At 33.5% G+C, this 23,260-nt stretch overlaps 1 protein-coding gene across 3 annotated transcripts in view; it reads right to left on the bottom strand.

Moving 5' to 3' along the window:
* LOC118195161 (ATPase family gene 2 protein homolog A-like) overlaps positions 1-4,160 on the bottom strand; it is an 86,774-nt gene extending 82,614 nt beyond the window's left edge. For all 3 annotated transcript variants that reach the window (XR_015041849.1, XM_085819637.1, XM_085819636.1), the window contains exons 1-2: positions 4,012-4,160; positions 446-625 (exon numbers count right to left, since the gene is read on the bottom strand). Coding sequence is in view for 2 of the 3 variants with exons in the window: in XM_085819637.1 (XP_085675763.1) it covers positions 446-617 (172 nt within the window). In the remaining variant the exon portion in view is untranslated. The remainder of the gene's footprint in view (positions 1-445; positions 626-4,011) is intronic.
* Positions 4,161-23,260: the final 19,100 nt, after the last annotated feature.

Raw genomic sequence — 23,260 nt, 5'->3', positions numbered from 1 at the left:
TACAGTTATGTGCACAGCAACACATACTGTAAAGGGAGTAGAACTGATAGAACAATCCAGCAGCATTCATTCCTGTGTCATCATTTCAGCTAACATATATATGTTTTTCCCATCAAATGCATTAAGTTTCTTCTTACTGAAGCTAATGCAAATACTTATTGAATGCTTATAAATTACTGCATGAAAGTTGAACTAATTTTTAAAACCAATAAAACATTTGTTATAAATGATATTTCTTTTCAATTTTCAGCATTAAGAAATTTCTCATTGTAAATCTAAAAACTGAAAATGCTGAAAAAACCAAAAATAAATATTTTAAATTTTTATCAATAAAATACGTTTTTAATTTAATTTTCATATATTAAAAAGTGAGTTTATAAAAATATGTTTACCAATACAAATTTTTGATAAAATAATGCTTTTACTGATTACATAAATAACTTACATTCTTCATATGAATCGCAAAATTTACGAAGCAAAACGACAAATGGCTCACGAAATAGAACTTTTGACTTTTCTAATGATATTTCTTCAATGTGACTTTTATTAATTGAATCTGATGACTTGGAATCTTCAAAGCGTGAAGATCTGGACCGACTTTTTTTCCCTTTCTTCATGCTGAAAACTGAAATTAAAAAAAAAATAAATAACATTAAACAAATTTATTCAGCTAAGAAAAGCAACTTCAATAGTAAGAAAAAAAGGATGAATACAATTTCAAACTTTTCAAGGAAAACATTAATAGGAAATATAATTTAATCAGAGTGATTAATTATATTGATATTAGATTACATTAATTAGAATATGAAGAGAAACTCAATTCTCATGGATGCCAGTAATTCAATTTCAATTAGCTACAGCTTATATTTCAAATCAGATACAGCTCTAAATTATTTCTACACTATTTTTAAAAACAGTGGCTGACATTTGTTTTCAAACACTAGCAACGTTTGAAATTTAGAGGTTAAACATGTGAAACTTTATGTGATTATTTTTTTCTCAGCGGATATCAAAATTTTCTAACTTTTTTCAAATGGAGAAGCGATAGAACTTTTCAGAGAGGCTGTTATTTTACCTAAGGAATGCATTTGTAAAAATGGCCATGATATGAAATTTGTAATTCAGGATTTTATTGGAGATGCAATGTCAAAAATTGTCAACAAAAGTTTGATGTCCGAACTGGTATGTGGTTTGAAAACAGTCATATTGAATTTTTAAAAGCTTTAAGATTTATTTACTTTTGGGTATATGAACAGTCATCCATTAAATGGTGCCAACATCAGTTGGATTTATCCGATAAGACTTATAGATTGGAATAATTATATGCATGAAGTGCATATGAAAGACTTAGAGGTTAATTGAAATATTAAAATTGGCGGCCCCGGATAGATTGTCGAAATTGACAAAGACTTTTTACGCGTCAAAAGAATAATCAAGGTCGTATCTTGCCACAACAGTAAGTCCACGGTGGAATTTGCCAGGAGACAAAAGGAACATTTCTAGTCAGAATTCCAGACTGGAAGAAAAACAGCCACAAAACAGAGAAATAAACAGCCACATATACTTCGGGTGAAAGCAGACAATTACAGGCAAGCAGATGGCACTGGGTGAAAATGAAATGTCACAAGTGTTGTCTGAACAGCGATGACTTGAAGAATTAAATGTAATCCTGGCTCTATATGTGATACTGCATATCACAGTCGCAATATATCCGAAATTATGATTATCGATGTATCCTTGTACTTCAATTCTAGAGGCACTTTCATACTGGTTAATATGCAAATGATTAACCATAAATACATCAGTGCATCATGAACATATGGCTTAAAACTATGGAACTATAAATGGTTTTGCGAATATTTATCAAGATGATTAACAGATAGAACATGAAAAGCAAAGAACTGTTAATTTAAACACAGTATGTAAAACAAAACTTCACAGTTATCAATTTTTAAAAATACTTTTCGGCAAAGCGGTAACAGATTAAAATGAGATAAATTAAAATGAGACAGAATTCATAAAAGGGCACTTGTAAAATTACATTAAAGGCGTGATTTTGTACTTGCATAGAAAACTATCTATGAGACAGAATTCATAAAAGGACACTTTTAAAATTACATTAAAGGCGTGATTTTGTACTCGCATGGAAAAGTTGCATAATCGACAGATTTTTCAGTCATGTTAGGTGATAAAAAAATTTTAAAATGTTGGAAGAGAGTACGTGTAAATATATAACTGTAAATAAAAGCCAAATTCTTGAAAATTTCATTATGCAAGAATGCTTAAAAAAGATCGTATAATACTATTTCCAAAGTTATCTAAAGATCATATAATACGTATAATACTATTTCCAAAGTTAAACGTTTATATTGGTAGAAACACTGACGGTACTTTTCCGTTTTACCGGCGCAAGCGATAAAGTCGCTAATAATGGTGCAACCGATGCCAAACGGAATATTCTCACTGGTAACCTTTTACGCCTCATTTTCAAAACAAGTCGCAGCTTTTTCTTATCAGATTGATTGTTTCTTTCAATACTGACATATAATTACATAGAATTTTTATCAGATAGTTCAGTTTTATGTCCAAGGCCATTTTCGGTAATTAAGTCAATTAGGATGCAATCACAGCTCTTACCCGAAGCCAAAAATATAGAAAAGGTAAAGTCAAGAGTTAAATTCATCAATTCTAATGAGAATGCATTAGCGAAGTAAAGTACTGCAGTTTTACATAATTTCTGAGTAAGCTATTCGTACGAATTGAAATATTTTTTGCATTTAAACTTGTGTTCCAAATTAAGATTTAACTTGAAATTAATGTAGATAATTACTGAGAGCATTAGATTTTTGTAGAGAGTAGTTTACGTGAGAAGAGATCGTTTCGGGTCACGTGATATGAACCATGAAAGCGTAGTAAATTCTTAAATTAATGTCTTTTTACAAATTTATTGTCTTTATTTATCAGTTTTTTATAAAATTTTAAGCGATATTAAAATGTTTATGCCTTTAAAAAAAGAATTCTTAAAACTAACATTTTTTTAAATATTTTTTATGTGTATACTGTATGTTGACGCCAATAAAGTCTGCTTGGCGAGATTTGCGCCGGCGAAACGGAAAAGTACCACACTGACACATCTAATTATTATTTAAGCATATTAAAACATTCCTCAAAGAGAAAAATTATGGAAGTAAAAGGAAAATTGGAAATAAGCATTAATTAAAATGGGAATTTGCAGTACTGGATGATTAAGTAGAGGCATTAAAAATCAAATAGAAGAAAGATTTTTTAGAACATGTCAAAATAAGTAAATAAAATATTCAGTTCATCACAAGTAAAATTGTGGTATTGAACAAAACGACAGTTACTTAATATATGAACTAATTATTTTGCACTGTTTCATCAAGTAATTATTTTGCACTGTTCCGTTTTTATATAGAAATATAAATAACTGTATTAGTTCTGAAATGCCTCAATAACACAAAAAATTAACCATGATTCAGAAATCGTTTTGCAAGACAAGGCTTTTCAGTTTACCCTACATGAGTCTCTATAAGAAATAAAACTAGTACTCAAAGTAGATACCACAAAAATACAGTTTTTACACATAAAAAACCGTATAAAAACATTAATAATCAATTCGTTCTCAAACACTGCAGTTATCCGAAAAGTAAAAAATTGCACTTTTAGTATAAACACAAGTACTAAAATTATTACATCTAAAAAAACAGCTATACTTTTTATTTTTGGAATACTTTAATAACACCAAGTAATTAACAAAGGATAAAAACAATACTCAACATATAAGCTTCATAAATGACACTTAATACCCTAATACAGTACAAAGTCCGTGAGATTTTTCCGGTATTAGATCATCAGTTTAAATCTAGTCAGATGGCAGGTAGAAATTATAAAATTAAAAATATGAAATCGTGATTTATGAAATCATGAAGCAGTTATGATCTAAAGAGTATCAATATTTATAAAACAAAAGCTTAATATTTATTTGTTTACTTTATTAAAAATGTCTTTCAACGTAAGTTGTTTAAGTTGCTTCTTTTTTTAAAACCCCGTGCAGAGGAATTAACCTGTTCAATATTGTAAAATATAGGTATCTCGAATAGTATCCAATTCGAAACACTTCCCATAACAATTTACGTGTTGCAGCGTGCTTTCAGTCTTTTGGCCCAGAGGATAAAATTTTAAATATTGTAATCCTGAAAAGGGTGCAAAGGCAGCCCTCCAATTTCGCAAAATTTGCACATCACGAGAGAAATAAAGTGTTTTATTCTAAAGAGTTGATTTATAAAAGACCCCTTTAAGTTATTGTACAAAATTATTCTTATCAAGTACTAAATGCAGGCCAGTAACGTCTTTAAACAGCCTCGTTCAGAAAACCGATTTTTGTTTTTATTTAATTTTTCTAAAGCCTTTTATTCTTAACTGAAAGAAATTGCTTGTTTTCTTCCTGATATTTGATCAAAAATGCCAGGACGACAGTTTTTCAATGATTACTATAGCTTTCGATAATTTAAAATTTAACGATTTCAATAAATTACAATGGCTCAGAAGTGTCGAGATTCCTATTAATAAACTGTCACAAATGCAAGCAGTCAAGGACATCATTTGGAAAAGTGATCTCCTAAGATACTAAGATACTACGTTGAAATATACTGGGTATCTACTGCACTGTGGCAAAGTGATCAACAAGACTCATCATGGGCTTTAACTTCTTTATTCTCCTAGCGGCCTTTCACTAAAGTAAATGCTGAAAAATTTATGATTCTACAAAATATTTAATACATTCTATTGTTGTCTTGTACTGTCAATACTAATTATAAAAAAATAATCTTTCTTCTTAATTCTAGAAATTAGAATTCTAGAAATTAGAATTATTATTCTAATTCTTTTGCTGCAGCTTCTAAATTGTATGGAAGAAAAACTCATAAAAAGGAACCTCCCCTCACCTAAGGTTACCCCACACTGTTCGTCGAATAATAACGTACCCTGTTTATGTGAGCTCAATCCTAGAAGACGCTGCACAAATCAAGAAGTTGTTTACTTATCTCATGCCTCTTTTTATAAAGAAGTTACAGCTACTGTATAGATTCGTATTTAAAGGCAATTTAAATTATATTTTACTGAATTTAGATGTTTTAGAATGCTGCTGCGTGAGATTTTTTGTAAAATTGTAAATCTACTTTATTGTGTGTTGTGTGCATTAAGCGCAACGATTTAGCGCTCATAATAGCATTATTAAGAATTACCAAACGATTGAAAATGTTCAATAAACATTTATAACCGCAACTGCTCAAAACATAGGATAAAAATCCTTCGGCTAAAAAGAACTTTTTAATCACTAATGAGTGTTCTCGGTGCTTCCTGCAGTATGAGTGAATATTAAATTTGATTTTTACGAGTTGGAGCGATAGGGTAAAAAAGGTGTGATTAAATAGTGTATGAAGAAAATGTTAGTTACAAGATCGTATAAATATGAACTAATATAAAATTCGTAAAGCGAAAGACTTGCCTATATGGTTATTAGTCGATGTGTAGAGTTACTGGAGGCAAATGCAAACATCCATTTTCAAGGCCTGTATGAAACGATTAGCTGGACAGACTTTTATGAGTGAGACGTCACCAACACATTCCAGTAAACTAGAAGACTGAAGGTAAGTTTCCTTTTAAGGTACTATTCGGTTTCGAGGGCCATAAAAAAATCGCCAAACTGCGATGCCAATGCTGCCAAAAATAATTCGGCAACCCTAATAATTGCGGCAAGAAAGGAAGTAAAATAGTAAATAACTGTCTAAGATTGATGTTTTAATTTAGATGAAAGGTTAATTTCATATCATACTTTCTTATTATTATAATTTATATAAAAATTGCTAAACATAACTGAATGGATGCCTGCATTGCTATTTCGCTACGGAGTCATCGCTAAAACATAATTTCATCTCGTTGGTTGTTCAAACATAATTTTCTATAATGAATGATGCCTTTTCTTTGAATACATTCTCGGTAATGTGCAGAATCGCCCACTTATTTGTTTGCTGCTTTTTACAAGGTTAAAAACAATTGGATTTTTGTCAATTTTCTTTTACTTTTTGAGTGAAAATACGTCGATATGTACATAGATAAAGTCAAGGGTGTGCGCAGTGCCATTTTTGTGCAATTCTGGGATTTTTTTTAAAGTGAAAATAGGTCGATGTGTACATGGATACCGAGTATGTGCAATTCTTAAAAACGCATCAAGCAGTAGGCGATTCTGCACTTTACCCAAAATTCTATTGCAGACTTTTCATCACGGGTAATTCTCAAATTGTTAAATCCATAGGATATCAAAAAAGGATTTAAAAATTAAACTAGTATTTCAATGGAGTCTTAAGAAATATAGAACTATGGAAACTTGTGCAATCTGAAATCAGCGCGTACGCTAGATTTGGCGCGCTGTTAAATGTGCGCGTTTGCTAGATTTGGCGCTTTTGCGCATTATTTTTCGCTGCAATTTTTTTACGGTCCTCAAAACGGAATAGTACCCATTTTTATTATTGGCTAAGTGAAATATCGGGTGCACGGCATTTTTTTATGATAGCTTTTACAGTATTATGGTAGCTTTATTTTCGTCGCTAGGTCATTTTTTTGGAATTTTTTATAGCTCGAATCAATGGAGTTGTGTAATATTTTTCTCTCTGTCATTAGGTCTGCCTTTCTAATTGCTTGCTGCTATTTTTAAAAGATTAAAATCAGGATCCTTCTTTTATTTTCATTATATTGGAGTATGTGTTAAAGTTTCAACTGTTGTAGGAGGATCGTAATCATGCCTGGTGTTTAATGCCAAGGTTATGAACGATACTGAGTTTGTGTAATTCTCTGATGCATTTAAGAGAAACAGATCGCTGTGTACAGTCGGCCACAAAAGTATTCGAACACCGGTACCCATTCAGAAAATTTACTTTTCCGTTGAGAAACAAAATTGTCTCCAGAGTCCATCTTGGTTCGATAGACAAAAAAAAAAAAAAAAAAAAGGATGGCTCATGTCCAAAATTGGCTAGGTGCATGAAACAAAATACAACATGACCTATCTGGGTGAGATGGGAAACAAAATGGCTGCTCACGTGATCCATTATTGCGCTCAGAGAAAACGCAAAGTGTGGCTGCGGCTCATCTCGGTTCGCGAAGAGTGAAAACCCAAAACGGTCTGCAGTGTCTATCTTTGTTGGATGAGAAAACAAAAGGATGGCTCATGTCCAGTTTATTTAGGTGTGGGAAAACATATAACGTGACCTATCTGGATGAGATGTCTCCAGCGATCCAGTATAGACTTTTTCCCCATCTGCAATAGATGACATCTATAAACAATTTCATTGAAATCTCCTCGAAATATAAGAAACAGCTAGCTCGTGAAATTGTAAGGTATTCCCAAAAAATTCCACTTCTTGAAGAAGGAAAAACATCCTAGATGCAGATGAGGTAGAGAGAGAAAAAGCATGTTGCACCATGGAGAGCCCGCACGGTTCTGAACAGAAAACGTGCAATGCTTTTATAGAAAAGAGTTGAAAGTGAAAGTAAAAGCCGATTGGAAATTTTTCAATTGGTTGCCGACTGGGAAAAAATTTTCAGAGCTCAGAAAAAAAATTCTGAGATGTAAAAAAAAAAAAAAAAAAAAAAAAAAAAAAAAAAAACTTTTTGTTAATTTTTATCATGTCTTCTAGACATGATAAAAGACATCAAATTAATAGAAAAAAAGGAAGAGTTTTTTTTTTTTATTTTTTTTTTTTTTAAGCTTTGGAAATTTTTTTCCATTCGACAGCCAAGAAATATTTCCAGCCAACACGATTTCATTTTTACTTTCACTTTCAGTTTATTTCTTATATCTATAAAAACATTCCACATTTCTGTTCAGATCAGTGTGGGTTGTGGACGATGCAACATCTCTACCTCATCTCACAACCAGGAAGAAAAGATGTTGTTTCATGAGGAATTGTTTTGTCTTTCGAAAACCACGATGGCGTGATGATTGTAATATATTTCTGTTCTAATACGTGGGGTTTGTGGAAAATACATTCTCGGTACGCAATCCCCCACCCAGGAAGAACAGAAAATGATTTAAAAGGAATACTTTGGCCTGACTTTTGAAAAAAACAATGATCACAGGGCTGTTGGGATAAGATTGAGAACCCATGATGATGTTGTGCGATGGGGCTAATCGTTTTTACTTAAACGGATCTTCTTCTAAACATCCAAGGTATGATTGTTTCCCTAGATGAAAGAAAACAATACTTTTTTTCTTTTTTACAAGAAAAGTATCCTCAATAATGTTACTGAAAAGATTAAAGCGATGTTTTGTCATGGAACTATTAGACCGCTCGTCTATAGTCATGTTGCACCTTGGACAGCCCGCACGGTTCTGAACAGAAAACGTGGAATACTTATATAGAAAAGAGTTGAAAGTGAAAGTAAATCGCGTTGGCTGGAAACATTTCTGTTGGCTGTCGATTGGGAAAAAAATTCTCAGAGCTCAGAAAAAAATTCTGAGATGAAAAAAAAAAAAAATCTTTTTGTTAATTTTTATCATGTCTTCTAGACATGATAAAAATTAACTCTACCCCCTTTTATCTGGGAATGTTGTCTCACCCTTTCTAAAAATAGACCATGTCTACCAATATACTACAAACGGACTTGAACGCGTGTTCTCAGTATGTAGCTATACAAATTTGAAGGTAAAATTTAAAAAAAAAAAAGACATCTTTTTGGGGAAAAGGGAGTAAATTTGTATAGGAATATACTACAAACGGAATTTAAGGCCTGTTTTCAGTATATAGCTATACAAATTGGAAGGTAAAAAAAAATAAAAAAAAGACATCTTTTTTTTCGGAGGAGGGAAGGCAGTGAATTTGTATAGGAATATACTACAAACGGACTTTAAAGCCTGTTTTCAGCATATAGCTATACAAATTGGAAGGTAAAAAAAATAAAAAAAAGACATCTTTTTTTTTCGGGGGGGAAGGCAGTGAATTTGTATAGGAATATACTACAAACGGACTTTAAAGCCTGTTTTCAGCATATAGCTATACAAATTGGAAGGTAAAAAAAATAAAAAAAAAGACATCTTTTTTTTTTTAGGGAAATTAAGTGAATTTGTATAGGAATATACTACAAACTGACTTTAATGCCTGTTTTCAGTATATAGCTATACAAATTGGAAGGTAAAAAAAAATAAAAAAAAAGACATTTTTTTTTTCGGGAAATTAAGTGAATTTGTATAGGAATATACTACAAACTGACTTTAATGCCTGTTTTCAGTATATAGCTATACAAATTCGAAGGTAAAAAAAAATAAGAAAAAGATATCTTTTTTGGGGAAAAGGAGTGAATTTGTATAGAAATATACTACAAGAACATCAATAAAAGAACATCATGGGTCCAAGAATTGAAACTGAAAGTCCAAAAACGAAATGTTAACGACTGGGAAGAAAATTTTCAAAGCTGGAAAAAAAAAAAAAAAAAAAAAAAAAAACTTTTTCTTTCTTAATTTGATGTCTTCATTCTTTTGACCTTGTAGAAATAAAAAAAGTGAAGACATCAAATTAAGAAAGAAAAAAGGAAGGTTTTTTTTTTTTTTTAATGTATTAAAATTTTTCCAGAGCTCTGAGAATTTTTCCCAGTCGGTTTCTAGAAGCAACTCGTTAATGTATTTAAACCACTTGCGTTTCAGTTTCAGATCAGTCTGTGCTGTGCACTCAACGTGGATACACGCTTCTCACTCTCCTGGGAAGAGCTTCTGTGAAGGTATGTGAACATTTTTTCTTACTCTTTTGTATTTTATAGACTACAAATATTTATTGAGTCACCCATTTTATTGAAATGTATTCTTATTTCCTTTCAATACTTTGAGGTAGGGTAATATTTTTTCCCCTGCTACTGTTTTTGTTTTTCAAGGCTAGAAATGTTTTACTCAATAGCTGTTTTTATAGAAAACATGCTATTATTTCATATACTGATATATTTTGTGAAACTTTAACAAATTCCTTTCAAGAAGCCAAGATCTCGTGATCCACAACTGGCTAGATACGTCAGTGTAATCGGATCACGATTGTTCCATCCTATACTGATATATTTTGTGAAACTTTAACAAATTCCTTTCAAGAAGCCAAGATCTCGTGATCCACAGCTGGCTAGATACGTCAGTGTAATCGGATCACGATTGTTCCATCATATACTGATATATTTTGTGAAACTTTAACAAATTCCTTTCAAGAAGCCAAGATCTCGTGATCCACAGCTGGCTAGATACGTCAGTGTAATCGGATCACGATTGTTCCGTCATATACTGATATATTTTGTGAAACTTTAACCAATTCCTTTCAAGAAGCCAAGATCCCGTGATCCACAGCTGACTCCATTAGTCAGTGTAATCGGATCACGATTGTTCCATCTTATACTGATATATTTTGTGAAACTTTAACAAATTCCTTTCAAGAAGCCAAGATCTCGTGATCCACAGCTGGCTAGACCCGTCAGTGTAATCGGATCACGATTGTTTCATCCTATACTGATATATTTTGTGAAACTTTAACAAATTCCTTTCAAGAAGCCAAGATCTCGTGATCCACAGCTGGCTAGACTCGTCAGTGTAATTGGATCACGATTGTTCCATCCTATACTGATATATTTTGTGAAACTTTAACAAATTTCTTTCAAGAAGCCAAGATCTCGTGATCCACAGCTGACTCCATTAGTCAGGAAAAACGGATCACGATTTTATCAATCGTATACTGATATATTTTGTGAAACTTTAACAAATCCCTTTCAACAGGGCAAGATCTCGTGATCCATAGCTGGCTAGAGCAGTCAAGATCAACGGATCACGATGGTTCCCTCGTATACTGATCTATTTTGTGAAACTTTAACAAGGCAAGATCTCGTGATCCACAGCTGGCTAGACTAGTCAGGATTAACGGATCACGATTTTATCAATCGTATACTGATATATTTTGTGAAATTTTAACAAATGACTTTCAAGAAGGCAAGATCTCGTGATCCAGAACTGACTCAATCAGTCAGGATTAACGGATCACGATTGTTCCATTCTATACTGATATATTTTGTGAAACTTCTTTAACAAATGACTTTCAAGAAGGCAAGATCTCGTGATCCAGAGCTGACTCAATCAGTCAGGATTAACGGATCACGATTGTTCCATTGTATACTGCTATATTTTGTGAAATTTCTTTAACAAATGACTTTCAAGAAGGCAAGATTTCGTGATCCAAAGCTGACTAGACTTGTCAGAATTAACGGATCACGATAGTTCCATTGTATACTGATATATTTTGTGGAACTTTAACAAATTGTTTTCAACAAGGCAAAATCCTGTGATCCACAGCTGACTCCATGAGTCAGGATAACGGATCATGATTTTTTTCAATCGTATACTGATATATATTTTGTATATTTTGTGAAGCTTTAACAAATCCTTTTCAACAAGGCAAAAGATCCCATGATCCACAGCTGACTCCATCAGTCAGTATAACGGATCATGATGGTTCCATCGTATACTGATATATATTTTGTGAAACGTTAACAAATGACTTTCAAGAAAGCAAGATCATGTTATTCAATAGAATTGTTCAATCGTATACTGGCATATTCTGATAAAACAACAGAATGATCCAATTTTGAATACGATCCCAATATGTTTTTATAAAATCCATTTCATATTTTGTAAAACGTGAACGACTGACTTTCAAGCTGGCTGCATGTGTGTTTTTTTTCGTGGTTTTTCCCCATGTGTAACGTGAATACGAGCCAGTTTCCCTTCCAAAGTCCTCCACGAAGGCATTTCTTAAGGCAAATAGCCCTCAAATGCTTTACCGTCATCCGAATTGACATGACCTCTCTCCAACTTCCACGGTGTCATTTGAACGATCGAGTCGGCTGTTGGAAAAAAATGTCTGACAGCTGAAAACAATTCAGCTCCAGTGCACAGTACAGACTGATTTAAAGCTGAAACGCGAGTGGTTTAAATAGATGAGAACCCTCTATAGAAATAATTTGAATATATCTGGTTTTGTGAATCAAGCCGACTTTGAAAAAAATTCTCAGAGCTCAGAAAAAAATTTTGTGATGTAAAAAAAAAAAAAATCTTTTTGTTAATTTTTATCATGTCTTCTAGACATGATAAAAATTAACTCCCTTCTCTTTTTGTCTGGGAATGTTGTCTCACTCTTTCTAAAAATAGACTATGACTCATTCTTGTGGAATTCTGTTGGGATTTTACTTTCGATTGGCTTTTGACTTTGTTTCAATAACTGTGGATGACTGGACATGATCAACAGATAACTGGGGAAGTTATCTATAAAAGCATTCCGCGTTTCACTTCAGATCCGTGTGGGCTGTGGAAGAGGCAACACGTCTCTCCCTTTACCCAATCTCATGATATTCTTTAAGAATTTCTTAGCCATTTGTCAAAGAAGGGGACTATAATTGAAGAATTTATGAATTTGGGAACATGTCACCCATGGCAAATCTAAAATCTTGGCACTGGATACTGGAAAGCCCCGCTCTGATTATAATTCTGAGTTCTAGCATGGGACATTTTTTAAATCAATAAGCTAAACTATTTTTCTAGTCTCATATTCTCTCGTGACTAGGGTTCCAGATTTGGGTAGAGAGTGACATGTTGCCTCATCAACAGCGCGCACTGTTCTGAACAGAAACGTGGAATGCTTTTATAGAAAAGTGAAGAGTTGAAAGTGAAAGTCGAAAAATGAAATGGGATCGGCTAGGAAATATTTCTCAGAGCTCAGAAAAAAAATTCTGAGATGTTAAAAAAAAAAAAATCTTTTTGTTAATTTTTATCATGTCTTCTAGACATGATAAAAATTAACTCCCTTCTCTTTTTGTCTGGGAATGTTGTCTCACTCTTTCTAAAAATAGACAATGACTCATTCTTTCTAAAGAATAGATCTCCAAGAAAATATTGGATGAGTCATGGTCTATTTTTAGAAAGTGGGAGACAACATTCACATAGAAAAGGGGGGGGTGAGTTAATTTTTATCATGTCTAGAAGACATGATAAAAATTAACAAAAAGATTGTTTTTTTTTTTTTTTTTTTTTTTTTTTTTTTTTTACATCTCAGAATTTTTTTCTGAGCTCTGAAAATATTTTCCCATCCGATCTCATTTCGTTTTTTGACTTTCACTTTCAACTCTTCTCTTTTCTATAAAAGTATTTCGAGTTTCTGTTCAAAACACTGTGGGCTGTTGAAAAGGTAACACGTCTCCCTCTCTACATTAATGGGGAATCCAAGATGTTCTAAAGAAGAATTCTTTGAGAATCTCCTAACCTTTCTGAACCTTGGACGAGCTAGCTGGATATTTCTTCATTTCTTTTTCAAGTATGGGTTCAAAGGATTCTTTTAAATAGTTGCAAGTAAGACGTTGTATTATTTTCTGTTGATCATGAATCTATTAAACAATTTCAATGCCTAATTTTAGGGCTACCTATACCCAACATGATTCATATGTTTTACTCTACGTTTTAGATAAGACCCTCTCTTAAAAACATAAGTATTTTGAGTTTCTGTTCAGAACACTGTGGGCTGTTGAAAAGGCAACACGTCTCCCTCTCTACATTAATTGGGAATCCAAGATGTTCTAAAGAAGAATTCTTTGAGAATCTCTTAACCTTTCTGAACTTTAGAAGAGCTAGCTGGATATTTCTTCATTTCTTTTTCAAGTATGGGTTCAAAGGATTCTTTTAGTTGCAAGTAAGACGTTGTATCATTTTCTGTTGATCATGAATCTATTAAAAAAATTTCAATGCCTAGTTTTAGGGCTACCTATACCCAACATGATTCATATGTTTTACTCTACGTTTTAGATGAGACCCTCTCTTAAAAACATGATTTTCCTATTCAAAGTTGAAATGAGTTTCTAAAAGCATGATTCTTTTAAAAAAACATGTGTGATTGTGTAGGTGTGGTGGGACGATTAGATTTCTTCTCTTACGAGATAGTCATCTCCACCCTCTCGTGGTCGCTGAAATCTCGTGATAGCTCAAGTGAAAAGGGTTCGTTTATTTTGACTCACAACCACGTTATATTTTTTTGGATATCTCCTCCAACGACTCGTGGAACTCTTTTCCCTGAAATCAGGTATGTTTAGCAGTGCACGCCCTCTGAAGTGAAGCTCGGAATACTTTGACAAATCCTGTTGAGTGGATTATGAAACCATTTTTAAAGGACCTCAGAGGAACACCCATGAAGACGATACCAACGTGTCGTTTTTCAGAAAGCATGAAGTTGGTTCATGGTGAGAGATGAGATGGTAAAATAGTTTTTTTCTTAGAAAGTTGAAAAAATGGAGAGTAGTAAGACACAGTCTCTTTTTTCGAAACTGAGTAGGAGGGTCATTTTGAGATGAGCTGGAAAATATTTTCTGAGAGATTTGAAAAAAAAATTTAAAAATAAAAAATATATATATTATATAATATATATATTATATAATATATATATTATAAATACTTTTTGTTCATTTTTATCATGTCTTCAGACATGATAAAAATGAACGACATCTCTCTTTTTTTCTTTGAAACCTCTTTAAACCTATCTCGTCCTGTTTCTCAAGTAACATTCCTTTCCTGAAAAGCTAATTTCTTTAGAAACCTAAGACAACTCCTTTCCTGAAAAGCTAATTTCTTTAGACACCTAAGACAACAGGTAGAGACATACTTCTAACCAAAAAGAGAGTAGAGATCCTTTTGAATAATGTCGAATAGACAAAACACGAGTAGCCATTTCAATTCTATGCTTTTTCCTAGGGACAATCCACGAAAGGGTCCTCTTTTGTTCACGACCCGTGGTTCACCCATGAATTAAACACGTAGGCTCGAAACATCTCTACCTCCACGGTGCAGTTTGAAAGGAAGGTGACCCACCCATCACCCCAGCTATGAAATGAAACGTCAAAACAGTGCACACGTTCTAGAATAAGAATCCTTGTAGACATTTGGGGGCTCTACAGCATAGACTCAACAGAAACAAAACCATAAAAACTTTCATAGATCCCAGAGAGTGGATGCTTAAAAATAAGGTGATGTCTCGTCGATCAAGTCAGCTGTAAATAAATGTCTAAGAGCTGTGAAGAATGGATGGCCTACCTTCACAAAAGCTCTTTCTAGGAGGAAAAAGTGTGTATCCAAGCAGAATACACAGCACAGACTGATGTTAAGTCGAAACTGGAGTGATTTCAATACACAAGTATGAATTCGTTCTAATAATCCTTTAGATAGGTCTCATTTGACTCATCAAGTCGAGGGGGAAAACATTGACGTGTTGCCTTTCCAACAGCCCATACTGTTCTGAACTGAAACGTAGAATGCTTTTATAGATAAGAGAAGAATTGAAAGTGAAAGTAAAAAACGAAATCGGATCAGCGGGGAAAATTTCTGAGCCGGGAAAAAATTCTGAGATTGAAAAAAACCCGTTCCGAACAGCCCGTTCCGAACTGAACTGGAACTCGGAATGTTTTTATAGATCAGAGACGAGTTGAATGGGAAAGTGAAAACGAGTCGGCTGGAAACAAATTTCTGCGAGTTGAGAAAAACCATTCTTGTAATCCAAAAGCCTATATCCAGGTGAACTGCCCAGCACAGACTGATCTGAAGCTGAAACTGGAGTGGTTTAAATAGCTGAGTGAGAGTTCTTTCTAGAAACAATTTGGAAGTCTTGTTTTGATCATCGAGTGGACTGGGAAAAAATTCTCAGAGCTGAGAAAAAAAAATTCTGAAATGAAAAAAAAAAAAAAAAAAAAAAACTTTTTGTTAATTTTTATCATGTCTTCTAGACATGATAAAAATTAACTACCCCCTTTTTTGTCTGTGAATGTTGTCTCACCGTTTCTAAAAATAGATCCCAACCCATTCTTTTGTTGGAATTGTATTCTTAAGAAAGGATGAGTCATGGTCTATTTTTAGAAAGTGGGAGACAACATTCCCAGACTAAAAGAGAACTGAGTTAATTTTTATCATGTCTAAAAGACATGATTTTTTTTTTTTTTTTTACATCTCAGAATTTTTTTTTCTCAGCTCTGAGAATTTTTTCCCAGTCCACTCGATGATCAAAATAAGACTTCCAAATTGTTTCTAGAAAGAACTCTCACTTAGCTATTTAAACCACTCGTGTTTCAGCTTCCAATCAGTCTGTGCGGGGCACTCAACGTGGATACACGCTTCTATCTCTCCTGGAAAAAGCTTCTGTGAAGGTATGTTAACAGTTTTTATTCCACTCTTTTGTGTTTTTGCTTCTCTGACAGGTTTTTCCCCTTCTAGCCGATGTTATTATCCTATTCTATTGATGGTATTTACTATGTTGTTGACTTGTTTACGTTTAAAAATATTTTGCGGGGTGAGATTTGAGAGACCAGCTCAATAGATTTGCTTTACCATTTTGTTGATATTTTTTACCACGTTGTTTATTTGTGGACTGTTTCAATTTCTAAGAAAACCATTGCCCAGCCGACTCGATGGATGAGTCCTTACCCATTTATTCTCTTCGGAATTTCACTTTAGATGCGCTGTTCATTTAGCCTTCTTTAACTGTTTTTTGGAACCCAAGCGTATGTTGTTGTTTTTTCCGAATTTTAAAGAAGAAAATAGTTTCCAACCTATTTTAAAATCCTTTCTAACTTTTTTGAAAGAAGATGCGTTTGTAGGTTGTGTGACTAGATACCCTTTTCCATGTTGGAAGAAAAGCGGAACGGCTCTTCTTTTTAACCCGAAACCGACTCCAGTCGAATCTGTCTGCTTTTTCAACCTCTCTAGGGTCCACTCGACAGGTTGTGGGATTGGATGCCCCTTTCCCTCTTGAAAGAAAAGTAGTACGAATATTGTTTCCATCCCGAAAGAAGAATAATCTCCCTCCCATCGAATCCATCTTCCTTTCCAATCTCTCTAGGGTCAGCTCGATTGGTTTCGGGACTCGATGTCAATTGTAAATCCTACCATTTTTGAGATTTTGGGGTTGTAATAGTATCTTCAGAATTCCTATGAGGAGCTAGGGATGACAGGTCTCCCTGCGTCTTACCGTAGTCAACTGTAAAACCCATCCATTTCGAGATTTCGTGGTTGTAATAGTATAATCAGACAGTCGGCCACAAAAGTATTCGAACACCGGTACCCATTCAGAAAATTTACTTTTCCGTTGAGAAACAAAATTGTCTCCAGAGTCCATCTTGGTTCGATAGACAAAAAAAAAAAAAAAAAAAAAAAAAAAAGGATGGCTCATGTCCAAAATTGGCTAGGTGCATGAAACAAAATACAACATGACCTATCTGGGTGAGATGGGAAACAAAATGGCTGCTCACGTGATCCACTATTGCGCTCAGAGAAAACGCAAAGTGTGGCTGCGGCTCATCTCGGTTCGCGAAGAGTGAAAACCCAAAACGGTCTGCAGTGTCTATCTTTGTTGGATGAGAAAACAAAAGGATGGCTCATGTCCAGTTTATTTAGGTGTGGGAAAACATATAACGTGACCTATCTGGATGAGATGTCTCCAGCGATCCAGTATAGACTTTTTCCCCATCTGCAATAGATGACATCTATAAACAATTTCATTGAAATCTCCTCGAAATATAAGAAACAGCTAGCTCGTGAAATTGTAAGGTATTCCCAAAAAATTCCACTTCTTGAAGAAGGAAAAACATCCTAGATGCAGATGAGGTAGAGAGAGAAAAAGCATGTTGCACCATGGAGAGCCCGCACGGTTCTGAACAGAAAACGTGCAATGCTTTTATAGAAAAGAGTTGAAAGTGAAAGTAAAAGCCGATTGGAAATTTTTCAATTGGTTGCCGACTGGGAAAAAATTTTCAGAGCTCAGAAAAAAAATTCTGAGATGTAAAAAAAAAAAAAAAAAAAAAAAAAAAAAAAAAAAACTTTTTGTTAATTTTTATCATGTTTTCTAGACATGATAAAAATTAACCCTACCCCCCTTTTGTGTGGGAATGTTGTCTCACTGTTTCTAAAAATAGACCATGACTCATTCTAGGAATTATATGTTTTAGAAAGGATGAGTCATAGTCTTTGGGTTTCTCCATTCCAAAGTAAACAAAGTGAAGACATCAAATTAATAGAAAAAAGGAAGAGTTTTTTTTTTTTTTTTCAGCTTTGGAAATATTTTTCCCATTCAACAGCCAAGAAATATTTCCAGCCAATACAATTTCATTTTTACTTTCACTTTCAATTCATTTCTTATATCTATAAGAACATCTCATGTTTCTGTTCAGATCAGTGTGGGTTGTTCAAGACGCAGCAACTCTACTCCATCCCACAACCAGGAAAAAAACAGCCCACTCAATCGCTGAAATGGATTAAAAATAAATTCTTTCATACATTTTTAAACCTCAAGAGTGTTAGCTGTCATGGAAAGAGCCTTTTTTTCCCTGAGCTCTGAGAAAATGTTTCCCAGCAGACTCAATCGCTGAAATGGATTAAAAACAAATTCTTTCATACATTTTTAAAGCTCAAGCGTGTTAGCTGTCATGGAAAGGGCCTTTTTTTTTCCAGCCCACTCAATCGCTGAAATGGATTAAAAATAACTTCTTTCATACATTTTTAAAGCTCAAGAGTGTTAGCTGTCATGGAAACTGAAATTTATGTCATGGTTTGTGTCTCACACGTCGTCAACGGTATGGTTTGAGGTGAAAATTGAAAACCCGGTATGAAAAATCTCTTTAAGTTCACTTTAGAAGAAGCTGTGGGATAGAGAGATTTCGTCATGGAAAAATGTCTTTCAATGTCTTTCAATGTCAGTCATGGGAAAATGTCTTTCAATGTCCGTCATGGAAAAATGTCTTTCAATATCATGACATCTCCTTACAAATAGGATTGAAGGATTTTTCTTAAACTATGTTGAAATCTTGATCCATCCAAATTACAGATGGGAAATTCTGATCCATGGATGGATCATCCAATTTCGCTAGAACCTGATAAACGGTTGCTGATGAAATCCAAACGAAAACCCTAGCTTTTCAAACAGGAAACATTTTCCCCTAAACGTATTAATGATTTCTATTCTGTGAGACATTAAAAAGTGGAAAGAAACTTGTATTCACAGAAGCTCTTTCTAGAAGAGTGGTCCTAGGTCCAGATGAGATAGAGAAAGAGCATGCTGCACCTTGGATAGCCCGCACGGTTCTGAATAGAAAACGTGGAATACTTTTATAGAAAAGCGATGAAAGTAAAAGTAAAAGCCAAATCGTCTTGGCTGTAGAATTTTCACTTGGTTGCCGACTGGGAAAAATTTTTCAAAGCTCAGGAAAAAAAAATTTGAGATGTAAAAAAAAAAAAAAAATAAAATAAAATAAAAAAAAAATCTTTTTGTTAATTTTTATCATGTCTTCTAGACATGATAAAAATTAACCCTACCCCCCTTTTGTGTGGGAATGTTGTCTCCCTGTTTCTAAAAATAGACCATGACTCATTCTAGGAATTATATGTTTTAGAAAGGATGAGTCATAGTCTTTGGGTTTCTCCATTCCAAAGTAAACAAAGTGAAAACATCAAATTAATAGAAAAAAAGGAAGAGTTTTTTTTTTTTTTTTAGCTTTGGAAATATTTTTCCATTCAACAGCCAAGAAATATTTCCAGCCAATACAATTTCATTTTTACTTTCACTTTCAGTTCATTTCTTATATCTATAAAAACATTTCATATTTCTGTTCAGATCAGTGTGGGTTGTTCAAGATGCAGCAACTCTACTCCATCCCACAACCAGGAAAAAAAGATGTTCTTTCATGAGGAATTCTTTTGGCTTTCGAAAACAATGATGACATGATGATTGTAATACATTTCTGTTCTCATGTCTCATGCTTGAACTCAGAATTATTTCCAGAGCTCTGAGAATTTTTCCTAGTCCACTCGATGACCCAAATTTCGTATATTTATTTAAGCTACTCGAGTTTCGACTACTCATCTGTGTGTGCTGTGCATTCAACCTGGAGACACATTCCCTGAGCTCTAAGAAAATTTTCCCAGCCCACTCAATCACTGAAATGGATTTAAAATAAATTGTTTCATACATTTTTAAAGCTCAAGCGTGTTAGGTGTCATGGAAAGAGCCTTTTTTCCCCTGAGCTCTAAGAAAATGTTTCCCAGCCCACTCAATCGCTGAAATGGATTAAAAATAAATTCTTTCATACATTTTTAAAGCTCAAGAGTGTTAGGTATCATGGAAAGAGCTTTTTCTTTTCACAGCCCACTCAATCGCTGAAATGAATTAAAAATAAATTGTTTCATACATTTTTAAAGCTCAAGCGTGTTAGGTGTCATGGAAAGAGCCTTTTTTTCCCTGAGCTCAAAGAAAATGTTTCCCAGCCACTCAATCGCTCAAATGGATTAAAAATAAATTCTTTCATACATTTTCAAAGCTCAAGAGTGTTAGGTATCATGGAAAGAGCTTTTTCTTTTCACAGCCCACTCAATCACTGAAATCGATTAAAAACAAATTGTTTCATACATTTTTAAAGCTCAAGAGTGTTAGGTATCATGGAAAGAGCTTTTTCTTTTCACAGCCCACTCAATCGCTGAAATCGATTAAAAACAAATTCTTTCATACATGTTTAAAGCTCAAGCGTGTTAGCTGTCATGGAAAGAGCCTTTTTTATCCCAGCCCACTCAATCGCTGAAACGGATCAAAAATAAATTCTTTCATACATTTGTTTAAACCTCAAGACTGTTAGCTGTCATGGAAACTGAAATTTATGTCACGGTTTGTGTGTCACACGTCGTCAACGGTATGATTTGAGGTGAAAATTGAAAAATCTCTTTAACTTCACTTTAAAAGAAGGTGTGGGATAGAGAGATTTCGTCATGAGAAAATATCTTTCAATGTCCGTCGATGAAATCCAAACGAGGGGTCCTAGCTTTTCAAATGGGAAACATTTTCCCCTAAAAGGAGAAATGATTTCTATTCTGTGAGACGTCAAAATTGGAAAAAAGCTTGTGTTCACAGAAGCTTTTTCTAGAAGAGTGGTCCTGGGTCCAGATGAGGTAGAGAAAGAAAAAGCATGCTGCACCTTGGACAGCCCGCACAGTTCTGAACAGAAAACAGAATACTTTTATAGAAAAGTGTTGAAAGTGAAAGTAAAAGTCTTGGCTGGAGAATTTTCACTTGGTTGCCGACTGCGAAAAATTTTTCAAAGCTCAGAAAAAAATTTTGAGATGTAAAAAAAAAAAAAAAAAACTTTTTGTTAATTTTTATCATGTCTTCTAGACATGATAAAAATTAACCCTACCCCCCTTTTGTGTGGGAATGTTGTCTCAGTGTTTCTAAAAATAAACCATGACTCATTCTAGGAATTATATGTTTTAGAAAGGATGAGTCATGGTCTTTGTTTTTCTTCATTCCAAAGTAAACAAAGTGAAGACATCAAATTAATAGAAAAAAAAGAAGAGGTTTTTTTTTTTTTTTTTTTTTTTTAAGCTTTGGAAATTTTTTTCCATTCGACAGCCAAGAAATATTTCCAGCCAACACGATTTCATTTTTACTTTCACTTTCAGTTTATTTCTTATATCTATAAAAACATTCCACATTTCTGTTCAGATCAGTGTGGGTTGTGGACGATGCAACATCTCTACCTCATCTCACAACCAGGAAGAAAAGATGTTGTTTCATGAGGAATTGTTTTGTCTTTCGAAAACCACGATGGCGTGATGATTGTAATATATTTCTGTTCTAATCCGTGGGGTTTGTGGAAAATACATTCTCGGTACGCAATCCCCCACCCAGGAAGAACAGAAAATGATTTAAAAGGAATACTTTGGCCTGACTTTTGAAAAAAACAATGATCACAGGGCTGTTGGGATAAGATTGAGAACCCATGATGATGTTGTGCGATGGGGCTAATCGTTTTTACTTAAACGGATTTTCTTCTAAACATCCAAGGTATGATTGTTTCCCTAGATGAAAGAAAACAATACTTTTTTTCTTTTTTACAAGAAAAGTATCCTCAATAATGTTACTGAAAAGATTAAAGCGATATTTTGTCATGGAACTATTAGACCGCTCGTCTATAGTCATGTTGCACCTTGGACAGCCCGCACGGTTCTGAACAGAAAACGTGGAATACTTATATAGAAAAGAGTTGAAAGTGAAAGTAAATCGCGTTGGCTGGAAACATTTCTGTTGGCTGTCGACTGGAAAAAAAATTCTCAGAGCTCAGAAAAAAATTCTGGGATGGAAAAAAAAAAAAAAATCTTTTTGTTAATTTTTATCATGTCTTCTAGACATGATAAAAATTAACTCTACCCCCTTTTATCTGGGAATGTTGTCTCACCCTTTCTAAAAATAGACCATGTCTACCAATATACTACAAACGGACTTGAACGCGTGTTCTCAGTATGTAGCTATACAAATTTGAAGGTAAAATTTAAAAAAAAAGACATCTTTTTGGGGAAAAGGGAGTAAATTTGTATAGGAATATACTACAAACGGAATTTAAGGCCTGTTTTCAGTATATAGCTATACAAATTGAAGGTAAAAAAAATTAAAAAAAAGACATCTTTTTTTTCGGAGGAGGGAAGGCAGTGAATTTGTATAGGAATATACTACAAACGGACTTTAAAGCCTGTTTTCAGCATATAGCTATACAAATTGGAAGGTAAAAAAATAAAAAAAAGACATCTTTTTTTTCGGGGGGGAAGGCAGTGAATTTGTATAGGAATATACTACAAACGGACTTTAAAGCCTGTTTTCAGCATATAGCTATACAAATTGGAAGGTAAAAAAAAAATAAAAAAAAAGACATCTTTTTTTTTTTCGGGAAATTAAGTGAATTTGTATAGGAATATACTACAAACTGACTTTAATGCCTGTTTTCAGTATATAGCTATACAAATTGGAAGGTAAAAAAAAATAAAAAAAAAGATATCTTTTTTGGGGAAAAGGAGTGAATTTGTATAGAAATATACTACGAGAACATCATGGGTCCAAGAATTGAAACTGAAAGTCCAAAAACGAAATGTTAACGACTGGGAAGAAAATTTTCAAAGCTGATAAAAAAAAAAAAAAAAAAAAAAAAAAAAAACTTCCTTTTTCTTTCTTAATTTGATGTCTTCATTCTTTTGACCTTGTAGAAATAAAAAAAGTGAAGACATCAAATTAAGAAAGAAAAAAGGAAGTTTTTTTTTTTTTTAAATGTATTAAAATTTTTCCAGAGCTCTGAGAATTTTTCCCAGTCGGTTTCTAGAAGCAACTCGTTA

Source organism: Stegodyphus dumicola, chromosome 6 (genome assembly GCF_044657685.1).
Source record: "Stegodyphus dumicola isolate Sdum_Otavi_A_Nest chromosome 6, ASM4465768v1".
Taxonomy (NCBI): Eukaryota; Metazoa; Arthropoda; class Arachnida; order Araneae; family Eresidae; genus Stegodyphus; species Stegodyphus dumicola.
Note: the sequence above shows the minus strand (reverse complement) of the source record. Positions and strands in the feature narration are given on the sequence as shown.